Source organism: Tachyglossus aculeatus, chromosome 4 (assembly GCF_015852505.1).
Source record: "Tachyglossus aculeatus isolate mTacAcu1 chromosome 4, mTacAcu1.pri, whole genome shotgun sequence".
Lineage (NCBI taxonomy): Eukaryota > Metazoa > Chordata > Mammalia > Monotremata > Tachyglossidae > Tachyglossus > Tachyglossus aculeatus.
In genome coordinates this window covers 121,450,855-121,468,801 of record NC_052069.1, presented here as the reverse complement: position 1 = coordinate 121,468,801, position 17,947 = coordinate 121,450,855, and the positions used below count along the sequence as shown (strand labels likewise).

At 42.5% G+C, this 17,947-nt stretch overlaps 1 protein-coding gene across 4 annotated transcripts in view; it reads right to left on the bottom strand.

The window, feature by feature from the left end:
* Positions 1 to 17,947, bottom strand: part of ASTN2 (astrotactin 2) — an 854,016-nt gene that overhangs the window by 525,351 nt on the left and 310,718 nt on the right. For all 4 annotated transcript variants that reach the window (XM_038744812.1, XM_038744813.1, XM_038744815.1 and 1 more), the window contains one exon: positions 2,069 to 2,215. In XM_038744812.1, coding sequence (XP_038600740.1) covers positions 2,069 to 2,215 — 147 coding nt within the window. The remainder of the gene's footprint in view (positions 1 to 2,068; positions 2,216 to 17,947) is intronic.

Genomic DNA, 17,947 nt, shown 5'->3' with positions numbered 1-17,947 from the left:
AAAGTGTTTGTGGGTCTGTAGCTCCTCACCAGCTCCAACCACATCACCTTCCTGGTCTCTTTCTCTATTTGCTGCCCCAAGTCCAGCCTTCCAGAAGGCCCAATGACTGTTCCACTTCAGCCATTCTTTAATGACATTGACATTGATGAGTCATATCACATCTCCCCTCATAGCTCTGGGTTGATGGGCATCCTTCCACCTAGGGCAGAATTTATGCCAGAGTCGAATAAGGGCATTTGATCTAGCACCCCATCCATAACATAAATTCATCTCTTTCATTCAACCCGCATATTCAGTTTGTTTCCTAATCCTGTGGGTTTTATAATATCTCTATTATCTGCACCCTCCTTTCTATCTAAATTGCTACCATGCTGGTCTAAGCACTTTTCTTATCCCGCCTCAACTACTGCATATGCCTCCATACTGACCTCATTAATCCAAGCACTTATCCTACCCCTCCTTAATTACTTCATTAGCCTCCTTGCTGACTTCCCTGCCTCCTATCTTTCTTCTCTCCAGTCCACATTTCACTCTGTTGCCCAGATCACTTTTTCTACAAAACTGTTCAGTCCATGTTTCCACACTCTAGAGAACCTCGAGAGATTGCCCATCCACCTTCACATCAAATAGTAACTCCTTACCATCAGCTGTAAAGCACTCAATCACCTTGCCCTCTCCTACCTTATCTCTCTGTTTTCCTACTACAACCCAGACCACACTCTTAGCTCCTCTACTGTCAACTTATTCAAGGTACCTCAATCTCATCTATCTTGCCTCCGACTTCTCGCCCACATTCTGCTTCTAGCCTGGAATGACCTTCCTTGTCATATGCGATAGGTGATCACTCGAGGGGCCTTCCTCAACTGGGCCCACATATCCTCTTCTCCCACTCCCTTCTGCATCACCCTTGCACTTGGATTTACACCCTTTATTAATCCCACCCTCAAGCCCACAGCACTTATGTACATATCCGTAGTCCCTCTCTAGACTGTACGCTCACTGTGGACAGGGAATATGTCTACCCATTGTCATACTGTACTCTCCCAAGCCCTTAGTACTCTGACCACAGTAAGCACTCAGTCAATATGATTGATTGATGCACACATGCATCCTTAGGTTCTACTGTTTTCCCTATTTGTTAATTGTTTTAATGTCTGTCTCCCTCACTAGACTGTAAACTTCTTGAAGGCAGGAATCATGTCAACCAAATCTCTTGCATTGAACTATCCCAGACATGTAGTACAGTGCTCTGCACACAGGAAATTGCCAATAAATACTACTGATTGATTAATAAGGTTTCTAAGAAGAAATGATTCATGAGAGAAGCAGCATGGCCTAGTGGAAAGTGCACAGGCCTGGGAATCAGAGGACCTGGGCTCTAATCCTAGCTTCACCACTTGTCTGCTATGTGATCATGAGCAAGAACCTTAACTTCACTGTGCCTCAGTCACTCTACCTGTAAAATGGGAATTTAGAATATGAGCCCCAAGTGGAACATGGACTCTATCAAATATGATGATCTTGTATCTATAGTAAGCACTTAACAAATATTATACACCCCCCCCCCCCCAAAAAAAAAAACCAGAGCAACATAGGGCATGTTACTGAATACTGATCAGGTGCATGGGAGAGAAGGAAGGACACTGCTCTCATGGCAAAATCCAGAAACAGGAAAGGAAGCAGCAAAATTGCATTCTTAGTTCTATTACCACCAACTTGTTGTTTTTCACTTGGCCTCTCTGTGCCTAGGGATATATGCAAATTCACTTTATAAGGTGGATTTATTGAGATCTCAACAGTCTCCTTTATTTGTCAGAGGGCTAAAAAGTGCTCTGGAATCTGGGTTCCAATCCAGATCCCTCCATTTGCTTCATTTTCCTCAGCGATAAAATGGGGATAAGAACCTGTTCTCCCTCTCGTGCCCTTTGTGGGTCAGAGACTGTGTCTAATAATTTTGTGTCTACCCCATGCTGAGCACATAGTAAGGGCTTAACAAATACAATAGTAGTAATAATGATGATTAATATCAGAAAAGTTACACCTCAAAGAATTGCTGATCAACTCTTACCATCTGCGATGAAGTGTTCGGGCACGTGTAGCGTCACCTTCACTGTCAGAGGGCAGGAGAGCTGGCTTCCACAAACCATGGCCAGGATGCAGGAGCTCACTGCAATCAACGTCAGTGCTGTCTTGTTCACGGGGCTTTTCAGCAATCCTGAAATTCATACACATTCACACGCAAACACACACACACACACACACACACACAGAGCTCCATAAAGAGAAATGAATACTCTCTAATTAAGGGAGCAGTTCCTGATAAACTACTCAAAAACCTTTACCTCCTTCATAAACCCTACTAACCTAATCTCTCCCATTCCTAACCCATAATAACTTCACAACTACTTGTTGTTAAAATAGAAGCCATCAGGCGTGAACTTCCCAGAGTCCCTCTGTTGCCTCCTCTACGACCTCCCCCAACCTTTCTCTTTCTGGATTACACCCATATTGACTTCACCATCTGAGGCAGCTGCCCAGCTATCTAATTTTGGTTTTTCTCTTGATTTCAGGGCATTTGCTCTTGGAGGCACGACCAGCACGTCAAACTCTACATATTTACAACTAAGCTTTTCGCTTCCCCTCCTAAACCCACACCACCTTTGAATAATTCCATCTTGGTGATAGCATTACAACCCTGTCACCATAATTACAGTTTTTATTAAGGGAATATTGTAGTATGTGCTGAATGATAATAATGACATTTGTTAAGCATTTACTATATGCCAAACACTGTACTAAGTACTGGGGTGGATACAAGCAAATCAGGTTGGAAACAGTCCCTGTCCCAGGTAGGGCTCATAGTTTCAATCCCCATTTTACATATGAGGTTACTGAGGCACAGAGAATTACAATGACTTATCCAAGGTCACATGGCAAACATGTGGTGGAGTCAGCATTAGAACCCATGACCTTCTAACTCTCAGGCCTATGCTCTATTCACTAGTCTGCAAGCACTGGAGTCAATAATATGATTGAATGAATGAATGGATGAATAAGAGATCAATCAATGTTATTTATTATGGACTTACTGTGGGCAGAACACTTTATTAAGTGCTTGGGACAGCACAACATAATAAGAGTTGGTAGACATGTACCCTGCCCACAGCAAGCCCCCATGGGGCTCACATCAATTATTTGTATCCATCCCAAAGCTTAAAACAGGGCCTGGCACATAGTAAGCATTTAACAAATACCACACATCATTATTATTATGAAGCAAACAGATTATTCCTATTTTACGGGTGGGGAAATAGACCCAAGTGACTTGCCTTTGATCACACATCACGTTGCATGGCACAGCTGGCATTATTCTGCTAGCTCACTAGGCTTCTCTGTCTCCCTGCCTTGGGCTGGTACCTGTTGTATCCTTGTTCTTCCTCTTGCACTCTCATTAGGAGCAGAGCACTGTAGTGGTTCCCAGAGAAAAGCTGGCATGGAATTCAGTGGAAAATTTAAATTGACAAGACCTTTCCTCAGAACTGTGACCAAGAAAATACATCTATCCCAAATGGACTCCTCTATTTGACAAGAGAGTGAGTATCCGTTTCCAGCACGGACTCTAATGCAACTAAAAATCACCTTGTCCACGCCAAAATATTTTCCAACTTGTACTATGGCCTAGTGGATATAACACAGGCCTGGGAGTCAGAAGGACCTGCGTTCTACTCCCAGCACTGTCACTGTGACCTTGGGCAAGTCACCAAACTTCTCTGTGCCTCAATTACCTTGTCTGCAAAATGGGCATTAAGACTGTGAGCCCCATACGGGACACAGACTGTGTCCAAACTGATTAGCTTGTATCTACACCAGCGCTTAGTACTGTTGCCAGCACTTAACAAATACCATAAAAAAAATGCAACCACTGTGCAGCACCAAGGAATTCCAGGATGATCTCGAAGGCACCTGACCAGTGGGGTCCTAAGGTCTTGGGGGCATTTACAGACCACTCCACTCAAGTGCTCTAGCCCCTTCTTTTGCCCTGATTGCTACACAGGAGGAAAACAACAGATTTGCCTCTCACCCATTTCATTAAAAGGGAAATCTGGGCACCAATTGTTAAAAGGGATAACTACTGGCAAAGGAAATCACACCCTGTGTCACATTCTATCCTCTAGACTCAGGGTGCGAGGAAAGGAGCTGCTTTCCTTGCCCCCTGAGACCGGGACAGGTCAACATGGATTTCTATCAACATCAGAGCTGTCCCTGACAGAATACTATGGGCTGTCTATGCCAGATTATGAGATGAAGCGTGCAGTTTGCACTTCGCTAAATGCCATGTTAAATGTAATGCCCTTCAACATATCACTTCCTGTGATCGCAGGTGAGCCAGATGGATTGGCTTCAAGTGGAAGACCTAAATGTTGCCACAACCGCAAGGGCTCTAGGAGGTGTCGTCTAAGAACAGAAGACAATGGGACTGTAATTAGTAGATTAGGGCAATTAGGAGGAAGAAGTTTAATGGAAGGGTCAACAAGCATAGTATCAAGCCTGGGGGAAAAGCCTGTCACTGCTGCTCCAAAAGGACAACCAATACAGCCCCGGGAAGGGGACCTAGTGACTGATGCTCATATTGGTCCCGGCCAGTCCTTGGCTGGTCACTGTCCTCCGAAGGGAGGGACTCAAGCAGAAGACCTCTCGGCCAGGGGATGCTCGTGCTGGTCCGGTCCCTTAAGGACCTGCACACCGACTGCTGGTCATCCCACATTAGGAAATTTTCAATGCCCCCGGGGTTGAGGGCTTAAAAGAAGCAGGATCTGCTGAGCTTGATGCTTTTCTTTATGTTAATAAGAGATTTCTTTCTATAATACTGAATATCGTGGTTTGTTCCATCTGTAAATCTGAGTCACGAGCCCCCTTGTCCCTAATTGACTCCATTGAGACGTAACATGAGATCTGCACAGTATACAGATGTCCAGGGAGCAGCAAATTGGTCCTATGAAGTTGCCAAGGCAACACCACCTGTTTATGACACCATGGGGTATATAGGAGGCTTACAGATTTCCAGGAAGGCAAGGCGTTGTTGTCCTAGAAAACTCAGCATACATTTGGAAAAAGTGTTTTGCATTTGGGAAAACAATTCAGTTTTCTACCTTGGAGAAGAGCCCCAAAGTCATCACAGAGGCAGTGTGGAATAGTGAGGTATTTAACATCTCAGGGGCATGCATCATAGGAGGTATAAGAAAATGCCACTTTGCAAACTGAACACTCAAACTGCACTCTAATCCCAGTCCTTCCATTTGTCTGCTATGTAACTTTGGGCTAGTTACTCAACTTCTCTGTGCCTCAGTTACCTAATTTGTAAGACGAGGATTCAATTCCTACTTTTACTCCTACCCAGACTATGAGCCCCATACAGGGAAAGAACTGACCTGTATGCCTGACCTGATTATATTGTATCTACCTCAATGCTTGGTACAGTGCTTGACACATAGTAAGTGCTTAAAAAATACCATCATTATTATTCTTATCATCATGAAATCCATTTAGGAAATGGAGCTATGGTACTGAGGGAAAATGGGCTATGAAGTAGAGAGATGTAAGTTTATTTTGGGCCGGGAGCATTTTTACCAACTCTGCTATAATGTACTCTCCAAAGCACTTAGACAAGTGTTCTGTCCACAGTAAATGCTCGATAAGTATGATTGATTGATTCCCTAGAGACTACATTTCCCAGAAGACTAAGGCCACTTCCTGGTCCTAAATAGGACCTGGAAATATCAAAGCCAACTTCAGAGATTACACTGTCCAGAAGCCATTTCCCAGCACTTCTTTCCAACAAAGGAATCCTTGGTGGTGGGTGAGGGTGTGTGTAGTAGAGAGGGAGGATGGGGGAGAGAATATTCAAAGCCAGGAAAGCAAGCCATCTCACTCTTTTTATTATCATTATTGTTAATAGTCCTATTATTAATTATTGATGATGATTATGATAATAATAATAGTGCTTGCTGAATGCTTACTATGTGCCAAGCACTATTTTAAGCACTGGGGTAAACACAAGTTAATCAGGTTGTACACAGACCCTGTCTCACATGGGGCTCACAGTCAAAGTAGGAAAAAAGTAGGATTTAATCCCCATTTTACAAGTGAGGTAACAAAGCACAGAAAAGTAAGTGACTTGCCCAAAGGTGAACAGCAGATAGGTAGTAGAACTGGGTTTGGAACTCAGGTCCTTGTGACTCTTTCCACTAGGTCAGACAGCTTCTCTTCCCTGGGTGCTTAGAGTTTGTCTTCCTTGAAACCAGGCTGTTTGTCTCCGAGGAGAGACCTCCACGGGGAAGAGTAATCCATTTCAGTCCCTTGTTCAATTTGTAAGCTGGCTGTGAGGTCACTGTGGACAGTACAATGACACTGTGGACAGGACATTGTCTGCTGTCATTTTGTCTGTTATATTGTTGTGTTGTACTCTCCCAAGCACTTAGTACAGTGACCTGCACACTGTAGGTCAATAAATATGACCAATTGAAATATGATTAATTGTTTGGGGAAGTTTAAGCAAGGCGAGGGAAGACTTCAAATTCTCTTTAGATTTCCCCTTTCCAGTTAATTTTTTGTGCTTTCTGAATAAAACTCAGGTGCTCAGGTGTGTGACCCCTATCTTTTCAGATCATTTAGGTCAGTCTCGGAGAAACTGGGTGCTAAATTCTCTCCCAAAATGTAATAGTAAGCATATCGCCTTACAGAAATTGTTGCAGGCAGGTGAACTGGTGTTCACCCGCTCCAGGGGGTGCACCACTGACTCTTTACATCTGAATCTGCAGACTTTTATTTTGTTTTTATGGTATTTTTAAGCACTTACTATGTGCCAGGCACTATTTGAAGTGCTGCAGTAGATACAACGTAATCAAGTTGGACACAGTCTTGTCCCACCCAGGGCTCACAGTCTTACACCCATTTGACATACGAGGTAACTGAGGCACAGATAAGAGAACTGACTTGCCGAAGGTCACATAGCAGACAAGTGGCAGAGGCAGGATTAGAACCCAGGTTCTTCTAACTCTAAAGCCTCTGCTCTATCCACTAGACCACACTGCAGACTTAGGTGACAGCTCTATGAGGCTGTTTGGGGTGTGGTCTCCCACAGCTGGGTAACCCAGACTTCCAATCTCTCTCATCCACTGCCTTTGACAAAACCTGAGTGATTCCAAACGGCACCGAAAAGGTCCCCAAATGGAGGCTTACAGGATTGTTAGCTCTGACTCTTCCTAGTTCCAATCTCTTCTTTAAACCTCTGTCCTTTTAGCACACCTACTCGAAATTATAAATAGGCATCTATTTCTACAGAGAATTACCAAAATAGGAGAGCGCTCACCTCAGCTCCATAGGAACACACCTCAACAGTCTAGCGAAATTTCCTGTATTTCAGCAGGATCCAGGCCGAACAACCTTCTGTAAAGGTTGCATTGCTTTCTGGGACTTGGAAAAGGTAATAATCTAATTTCCATTTACCTTCTCTTCCCCTCACAGTGACAAAGAAAGCCTGGAAACACATCGCTTTGGAAACCCAAATGGGAATATATCCATGTTGTTGATGCACGCACTGCCTATAATTTAAGGTTTGACTGATTCTTCTTTTGGAAATACCAGGTTGAGAGAACAGAATTAATCAAATCTCAGTTAAATTCAAGAGTTAAATCGATCACGTTTTACATTCAGAGGAATGTGCACCTCCACCATGGGTCTGCTCCTATCAAGCCCTCTCATGTGTGAGGCTTCCTCTGCCTGGTGCGATTCCCATTGTCTTCCCACTTTCCTGTGTTCTTGCGACATGAGAAAATGAAATCCTGGGCAGGGCAGGGTGGCTCAGCATGGATCCTGAGGGGCAATTCAGCCCATGGCAGAGGTGGTCCCCCATCTTTTCTCCTTGACATGAAGGTAAAGGATGTAGGCTTAGAGGTGAGGCTACAGAAGAGGCCTTTCTCTTCTCTAAATAGCTTCGTAAGTTATTTGATTTATAATTGATCAATAGTGTTTAATGAGCACTTACTCTGTGCAGAGCACTGTACTAAGCACTTGGGAGACTACAACAGAGTAAGCAGCAAGACTTAGGGAAAGAACATGGCCTGGGAGTCAGAGGACTGGGGTTCTAATCCCAGCTCTGCTACTTGTCTGCTGGGTGACCCTGGGCAAGTCACTTCACTTCTCTGTGCCTTGGTTACCTTATCTGTAAAATGGGGATTAAGATTGTGAGCCCCATGTGGGACATGGACTATGTCCAACCTTTTATCTACCTCAGAGCGTAAAACAGGGCCTGGCACATAGTAAGTGCTTAACAAACACCATTAAAACAAAACAAAAATGTCATTTAAAATAAAAAACAGATGCTTTGCCTGCCCTCAAGGACCTTAAGGTCTAGTGGGTTTTCATTTGAAATGCATGAGGTGGGCAACTGAGTGAGCATTCAGCAACTTTGACCTATAAAAATAGCCAATCAGGAAAATTCAAGAACCATCATGGCTTAGTGAAAAGAACACAGAACTGGGAGTCGAGAGACCTGACTGCTACTCCTTATTCCACCTCTTGACAGGTTAGTTGCCCTGGGCCTCAGTTTCCTCATCTCTGAAATGGGGATTAGATACCTATCCCTCGTTCCCTTTAGACTGTGAGCACCACGTTGGGATTTCTGTGTAACTAAGTTTCCACATCTGTTAAAAAAATATTCAATACCTGCTCTCCCTCCCCTTAGACCATAAGTCTCATGTGGATCAGGGACTGTGACTGATTTGATTGTATTGTATCTACCACAGTGCTTGGTACATATTAAGTGGTTAACTATCATAATCATGATTAACACTCTTTATTCCTCAGTGACTGGGGTTTGTGTGGGGGTGGAAGGAAGCTGCCTTAATCTGATGTTCCTGATTCTCCAAGTTCTTTGCCCCTGTGTAACCCTGAGTAACTTGCTTCATCTCCTCATGCCTCAGTTTCCCTGCCTGCCAAACGGGAAGAGCTTCACTACCTCCTCAGGGAGGAAATACTGATAGGGGGCATGAGGTAATATTTCTGGTACTGGATGTTCCCTGGGGAAAGCAGTGATGCACAGAGGAAACAGTTATCTGCTCTCTATGGGACAAAGAATCAAAACATCTGCAAATTGGGGAAACCTGGCATGTATATCCCTTATCTCTGCTGAAGAAAAGAGAGAGAGAGGAAAGGCCAATTCACTACACCTTTTCCTCTCCTGGGCCAGCTCCTGTCTTCTCCTTTCATTTGTCCTGCTCAAATCTAATTATGGACAAAATCTCCCTAATGGAACTATGTCCTTGGGGCTGGAGGGCAGACAATTCTGGCCAGCTGAGCCACCGTGAGAGGCTTCCTTTTGAACAGATGCTGGATTTCCAATTCAGCCTTTATTGCTCTTGAATGTGTTGCTACCACAACCTCTCATCCTTTATTAAAATAAATATATCCTTCTTACTCTCTTAAATGGAGGGACATTTCTCTTGTTTTCCAATCCATCGCTTTCTCTTCAAACTAGTCACATTTCAACATAAGTACTTTTGCATTGTGTTTAAACATCCATCTGGAGATAAACAGCTTTACTCCCAGACCTTTCCAGACAAAAAAAAGTCTATGACCCTTCACTCACTAAACAAATCTCTGCAGTTTGGGTTTTTTTTTTTTTTGATGGTATTTGTTAAGCATTTACTGTGTGCAAAGCACTGTTTTAAGCGCTGGGGAAGGTACAAGGTGATCAGGTTGCCCCACGGGGGGCTCACAGTTTTCATCCCCATTTTACAGATGAGGGAACTGAGGCCCAGAGAAGTTAAGTGACTTGCCCAAAGTCACACAGCTGACAGTTGGTGGAGCCGGGATTTGAACCCATGACCTCTAACTCCAAAGCCCATGCTCTTTTCACTGAGCCACACTGTTTCTCGTGGCTCAGCCACGCTGCCATGCTGTTTTCCCCTACTTTGTTTTATTTCTTTCCCCCATAGGGAGCCATTAGCAAACAAAATGTAAGTGTAGCTTTCCTCACAGGGACTCCGCCAGTCCAGGATCAAATTAGTGCTTCAGAAACTGGAAACTCTGATTAAACCTCCCTGAGTTTTTATGCCTTATGGATGGAGTATTTGGGCTGTGCCTTCTCTCCCAGTGAGTTTAGGCCAGCATGGCTGGAAGCTAATCTGGTAGGAACCCTGCAGGAAAGTTAGGCTTCTCTGCTGCGCTCCAACCTACTGTGATCTCAACTCATTTCTTCTTGGACCATCCTCTGGGAGAAAAGAGCTTCTCACAACTATCAAAGCTCTAAAATGATCTCTTCTCTACACCATAGTCTTTTCTCTGGGTAGCAGCTTGTCATTGGGCAGGGAACATATCCATCAACTCTGTTGTATTGTACATACCCAACTACTTAGTACAGAGTGCAGCACACAGTAAGCACTCAGTAAATACCATTGATTGATGGAATGATTCATTTTGTCCAACCACCCTCCCAGGTCTTTTTTTTTCTTCTTCTTATTCATGATCATCATCAACAGCAGCAAGATTATGTAGAGAACACTACTAGGTGCAGAGCTCTGTACTGAGCACGTGGGAAAGTACTTATTACTCTATTTATTTATTTATTTATTTATTTTACTTGTACATATCTATTCTATTTATTTTATTTTGTTATTATGTTTGGTTTTGTTCTCTGTCTCCCCCTTTTAGACCGTGAGCCCAATGTTGGGTAGGGACTGTCTCTATATGTTGCCAATTTGTACTTCCCAAGCGCTTAGTACAGTGCTCTGCACATAGTAAGCGCTCAGTAAATACGATTGATGATGATGATGAATAGAGTTATTAGACAAGTTACTTGCCCAATGACAAGCTGTTACCCAGAGAAACAGGTTAGCAGAACAATAGAAGACATGGACATGATGTCAAAGAGCTTAAGATCTCCATCAGGGTTCTTGTTCTCCTTGAGCCTCTTTCTAAGTTTTTTTTTCAAATTTCTCAGATCTGTTGATCAGTAGCTTGTTCATTTGAGAAAAACAAAACTGGGAGCCATTTACAATGGATAAACCAGGAGGGCATAGAGATAGCATAGATGGGATAGCAGAGAAGCAGCCTGGCTCAGTGGAAAGAGCCTGGGCCTTGAAGTCAGGGGTCATGGGTTCAAATCCTGGCTTCGCCACTTGTCAGCTGTGTGACTTTGGGCAAGTCACTTAACTTCTCTGTGCCTCAGTTACCTCATCTGGAAAATGGGGATTAAGTCTATGAGCCCCACGTGGGACAACTTGATTACCTTGTATCTACCCCAGTGCTTAGAACAGTGCTTTGAACATAGTAAGTGCTTAATAAATGCTATTATTATTATTATTATTGAGCAGTCCTGGCTCCACAACTTGTCTGCTGTGGGACTTTGGGCAAGCCAAGCCAACTCCTCTGTGCCTCAATTCCCTCATCTGTAAAATGGGGATTAAGACTGTGCAAAGACTAAAAATCAAACTATAATTCATTTATTATTATTGTGATATGTTTTGAATCATTACAAAAAGATTAAGCAAGATTTTAGTAGCATTCATCATTGAAGTGTTTGGCATGTTAAAGAATTGCATATTGCAGTATTTCCCTAGAAGTTCTGGAATGGATTCTAATTTTAAACATGCAATTCTATTGGAAAACAAACCCATGATAAAACCAATCTTGATATAGCACTATTGAGGAACTTGATTTGCTTGTGTATACCCCAGAGCTTAGTACAGTACTTGGCACATAGTAAGCAGTTAAACACCATAATGTGTACTTTGCACACAGTAATTGCTCAAAATATACAATTGAATGATTTAAAAAAAAGAAGAGCCAGTCATTTGGAGCATAAGCTTCTTATGGATTGTGAGACAAAGCAGAAAGCATGTCAAATGCTGCAAACAGCTAACACATTGGCACAACAGAGCACAGTCTTTGTGTGTTTTGTCCTTTACAGTAACACATGCATCTACAAGAACTGTTGCTTGTGTCTTCAGTTGCATAGGGCAAGTGTGAGAGTGTGTGTGTGTATATGTTTGTGTGTGTGTAAACAAGAGAGTGAATTCTAAGCACTTTCCTGTTATTTTATGGGAAGCATAGTGGGAGACTGCAGCCTAGTAAAGTTTGAGAATGGGACAATTTCACTTGCACTGGGATTTATGCCCTATGATTTGGCTTTCAAATTGTGCTCCCAGTTTCTTGTTTTTGATACTGCCTTCTGTGGCCACTAATGTAGGAATAACTAGTTACGGGCATTCCCCTTATTACAGCCACCCTGGACAATACAATCATCAGCATGGCTTACTAGAAAGAGCACAGGCTTGGAAGTCAGTGCTCATGGGTTCTAATCCCAGCTGCGCCACTTGTCAGCTGTGTGACTTTGGGCAAGTCACTTAACTTCTCTATGCCTCAGTTACATCATCTGTAAAATGGGGATTAAGATTGTGAGCCCCTCGTGGGAAAACCTGATAATCTTGTATCTATCTACCCCAGCACTTAGAACAGCGCTTGGAACATATTAAGTGCTTAACAAATACCATCATTATTATAATTATTATTATTACAACCTGCCCAGGGATACCGACCCTTACTGATTGATGCTCCACCCTGACACATGCCCAACTGGTGGTCTCTATTGTCAGAGAGCACAACAGTGCTCACTCCTCACCTTCTTCCCCACTTGACTGAGATCATATGCATATTGGAGCAGTTCTGCCTACATTTTGTGCCTGATTTTCAAGGGATTAAAGAAGTCCCAGATAACCAAAGAAGCTGTGGAACTGGGAAGGCAATTTTAATTCAGAAAAGAATAGTACAGATGTTGATGAGTTAATTGCAGCTCACTTTTAGGAATCATTGTCCAATGAAGACCTTATAAAACTTTGACAATTCCACGCATCACTGCAAGATGCTGAAACGGATGAAGGATCTAGAGATTAAAAAGCTCTATGTCAGTTTTCAAGAGAGCAGATGAATTTTTAAATATGATTGAAGAAGATCATAGTGGAAAGAGGAGTTCAAAGGTGGCAGAACTGTACAGGAGAAAATAACCTGCTATAAGGTGATTTATTAAAAAAGAAGGCTACTGTTCAACTTAAATTGGCCAAACTTCATTTAAATTGAAAAAATCACCACCACTGCCAGCAAAACACACTTCTACACTCATCTGTAAAAACTAACAATCAAATAACTAATTTATTATTATTGTGATGTTACGTTTTGAGTCATTACAGAAAGATTAAGCAATATTTTAGTGGCATTCATCATTAGAGTGTCTTGCATGTTAAGGAACTGCATATTACGATATTTCTCCAGAGGTTCTGGAATGGATCATAATTTTAAAAATGCAATTCTATTGGAAAACAAACCCATGATAAAACCAATCTTGATATAACACTACTGAGGAACATACCCCCGTTAGACTATGTCTCTTCTGTAGATGAACCTTACAGGGATTTGAAAGCAATAGGTAGCCTTGTTTCTTGATTTCCTCTACCTCTCTAAAAAAAAAGAACACTTGTTTTGAGACCTTTGATCAGATAACTGCTTTCCTCATCATCAAAACCCTTCTAATTAAAATAACGATGGTATATGTTAAGTGCTATGTGCTTAGCACTGTCCTAAGTGCTGGGGTAGATACCAGCTCATCAGGCGGGACACAGTTCCTCTCCCCCATGGGGTTCACAGTCTAAGCAGGAGGGGCAACAGGTTTTAAATCTCCATTTTTACAGATGAGGAAACTGAGACACAGATAAGTTAAGTGACTTGCTGAAGGTCACAAATAGGCAAGTGGCAAAACCAGGATTAGAACCAGGTTCTCCAATTCCCAGGCCCAGAGAGAAGCAGCATGGCTCAGTGGAAAGAGCCCGGACTTGGGAGTCAGAGGTAATGGGTTCTAATCCCAGCTCTGCCAATTGTCAGCTGTGTGACTTTGGGCAAGTCATTTAACTTCTCTGTGCCTCAGTTACCTCATCTGTAAAATGGGGATTAAGACTGTGAGCCCCACGTGGGGCAACCTGATCATCTTGTATCCTCCCCAGTGCTTAGAACAGTGCTTTGCACATAGTAAGCGCTTAACAAATGCCATCATTATTACTATTAATATTATATTCTTTCTGCTAAGCCATGCCTTCTCAAGTCACATCACCTGCAGTTGGTTTTACGAAATGGATTTCTAATCCTCCATCTCCTATCTCCTAAATGCCATTAGAACACTATCAGGCTGCCAGTGGCTTAATAGGGAGAACATGGGCTTGAGAGTCAGACGGACCTGGGTTCTAATCCTGACTCTGCCACATATTTGCTGTGTGACTTTGAGCAAACCACTTCACTTATCTGAGCCTCAGTTACTTCATCTGTAAAATAGGGATTGAGACTGTGAGCCTCATGTGAGACAGGGACTGTGTCCCATTTGATTTGCTTGTACCTACCCATTAAGGGCTCAAAAAATATGATTGATGGACTGACTACTATCCTCTCTATCTCACAAGCCTGTTTTCCTTGGTGCGGCCTTCGACTTATCTCTCTTATTCTACCCACATATTCACTTTATCACCAAATCCTGTGTTTCTACCTCCACAACATTGATAAAATCCACTCTTTCCAACAGCCTATCCAAACTGCTACCATGCTGATCCAAGCACTTATCCTAACCACCTTGACTAATATATCTCCCTCCTCACTGACCTCCCAGCCTCTTGTCTCTCCCCAATCTAGTCTATACGTCCCTTTGCTGCCAGATTGCTTTTCAACAGAAACATTCAGTCCATGTCTCCCCACTACTCAAGACCCTCCAATGGCTGCCCATACACTTCTGCATGAATCAGAAACTCTGTACCATTGGTTTTAAAAGGAATCAATCAGCTCACCCCATCTTACCTCACCTATCTCCTTCTACAGCTCAGGCTGCACACCCTGCTCTTCTAGTGCCAGCTTACTCTCTGTGCCATGACCTCATATATTTCACCATGGACCCCTTTTCCACATTTTCCCACTAGCTGGACCTCCCTCCCCCTCCATAGATGCCAGAACATCACTCTTCCCACCTTCAAAGCATTATTAAGGCCACATCTCCTATAAGAGGCCTTCTCTGATTCCACATTTTCCTTGGCTCATTCTCCCTTCTGCATCATCTATGCAGTTGGATCTGTAACCTTTGGACACTTGATATTCACCTCATCCCCAACCCCAAAGCACAAAAGTCCATATCTTTAAATTATATATCATATTTTATTCATCTATTCTTATTAACATCCATCTACCCCTCTAGACTGTAAGCTCATTATGAGCAGCGAAAATGTCTAATTCTGTTGTATCACAGTCTCCCAGTGCTTAGTAGTGCTCCACACATAGTAAATGCTCAGTAAATACTACAGATTGATTAACTTAAGCTCTTAGTACAATATAGGTACTCACTAAATTTCACTGACTGACTGATTGCAGTTTTCACACAAGTGAAAGAGATGTGGGGAGTCGAGGTGGTAGTCAGAATAATTCAGGGAAAAGAAAACACTGACCCCCGAGAAAACAGAAGTTGCTTTCCTGTGAACTATCCAGGTTGTTTATATCACCCAAATTCATCAGGAAATTGCTCAATATTCCACTTTGCTTTTCAGTGAAGATCCAGGCTGACCATCTAAATTACTAAAAGCTAAAACTAAACTGGTTTAGTCATGGTCTGGCATGCACAGTCTGCTCAGGTGATAAATTGATCCAATAAATTTGCAAGTGACAGTCATAACCCTTTATCTTGACACAGGGCAATGTTCTTGATTCCTTTTCTGAAGTAGTATTGATCATGATTTATTTGGATTGCTAAATGTGTAAACACAGTTATTCCTTTATCTGACTTCTGTGTTTGAGGAGGACACAGTTGATAGTGTGACTTGCTTCCACGTATGATTGTCACTGTCAGTCTAGTTAGGCTCATTATCTGGTCCCTCATCTTTTGGGGTGTGCACTTGATTCCTAATTAAGATTGCTCAGACACTCAGGATTCTGCTAGTCCTGGCTCATCAAGAGGCCAGAGTCAGACTCCCAATGTTTCACCACATCAATCAATCGATGGTATTTATTTTGTTTAGGATCAAGGGAAGAGAGATGGTCTATCCAGCCATCAGCAAATCATGTGCTTGATATGTTTAAGAAGCAGTGGTGATGGGTTATGTGAATCCTTCCACCCTCTCTCATGGACCCTCCATGACTAGTGGCTCATGATGACAGGTGACTTGGGAAAACAGGTGAAGACTGTGGTTGTGGAACAAGATATCTCCTTGAGGCTTTGTCATCAGCAGACCATGCCCTGCTCTAAGCCATTTCAGAAGCCACTGTTGTATGTTGCAACCAAGCTGGTGTTAGTGGGAGACCTTAAAGACTGGGCCTCACCAGACAGAAAAACTTCCAACTTTAACTTCTCTTCTCAGTGAAATGGATACATTGAAAGAACATGGAAATTGTCCCAGAACCTCAATAGAGAATGTCAAACACCGGCAGCAGTAAATTATTTTTATTGTTCATATTATTGTTGTTTTCATTTATGTTAAAAGTGTGAGTGTATCCCAAGCCTGATGTTTTCATTATGAATGACTTGGTGAGTGCTGTGCCTGTACCGCACCTAAGTCTGAGACAGTTGTGTGGTGGCCAGATTGTTAGCTTCCCTACAAGTGGCTTGATTTGTATCCAGGTGCAATGCAGGCACTCTGCACTCAACAAGTCATTAGTGGTTGGAAAGAGTTAATGCTCCTCCTAAAGTGCCTCTCTTACTAATAGTGAGGCAGCATGGCATAGTGAGAAGCAGCATTGCATAGAGCACAGGCCTAGGAGTCAGTAAATCATGGGTTCTAATCCCCGCTCCGCCACTTGTCTGCTGTGTGACCTTGGGCAAGTCATTTCACTTCTCTGGGTCTCAGTTTCCTCATCTGTAAAATGGGGGTTGAGATTGTCAGCCCCACGTGGGACAGGTACTGTGTCCAACCCAATTTGCTTGTATCCACCCCAGTGCTTAGTGCAGTGTCTTACACACAGTAGGTGTTTAACAAATGCCATAATTATAAAAATTATTATTAGTGGAAAGATACTGAGTCTGGGAATCAGGAGACCCAGATTATAGTCCCAGCTCCACGACTGGCCTGCTATGTGACCTTGGGAAAATCAGTTAAGTTTTAATTTCTCATTTGAAAACGGGGATAAGGCACAGAGTGAGATCTATGTAGATCAGAGCCTGTGTCAGAGACAGTCCACACAAGAAGCCACACTAATGCTAGATTAGGGTTGAAAGCTTGGGAACTCCATAGCTTTAGTACCCTATGAAAGCATAATTCTTGTACTTTCCACAAAGGTAGTATTTTGTATTTATGTTTATGCTGTTAAATTTATGGAATAGCAATAACAGTAACAATGTTAGTGCACAGTTATTTATAAAATGCCAGTTCTGAAGATCCTGAAATGTTTGAACAGCAACCCTAGGCAATTATTTATTTATATAAGTGTGGGCATATATATCAACTCAACACACAGGACAGTCAAGTGATAGTAGCTGAGGGAACCATAACTATGAATTTCCTCCTCCATTTAAATCCTCAGTCATAACACTGTATTAGCATTTCTTCTTTGGCACTGTATCGTCTTGGTTTATGACGATAGAAAGAATAAAAACCAGGAGGGAAAAGCTCCTAAACGGTTGATGCTATCCCATGAATTAACCCTACTATTCACTGAGGATATTTGCTTAAAGGGTTTTAATAGCATGCATGCTCTCCCTTTGAAAATGTAAGGATGACAGTATTTATTTAACAGCCCAGAAAATGTAAAAATACTGGGAAGTACCTCAGCTTAAAAAAAATTAATAACATTCTACAAATCATACCGTGGGCACTTGTGATTCATGATTTATTACTCCCAATAACTTCATTCTTTACAATTCTGATGTCATCAGACA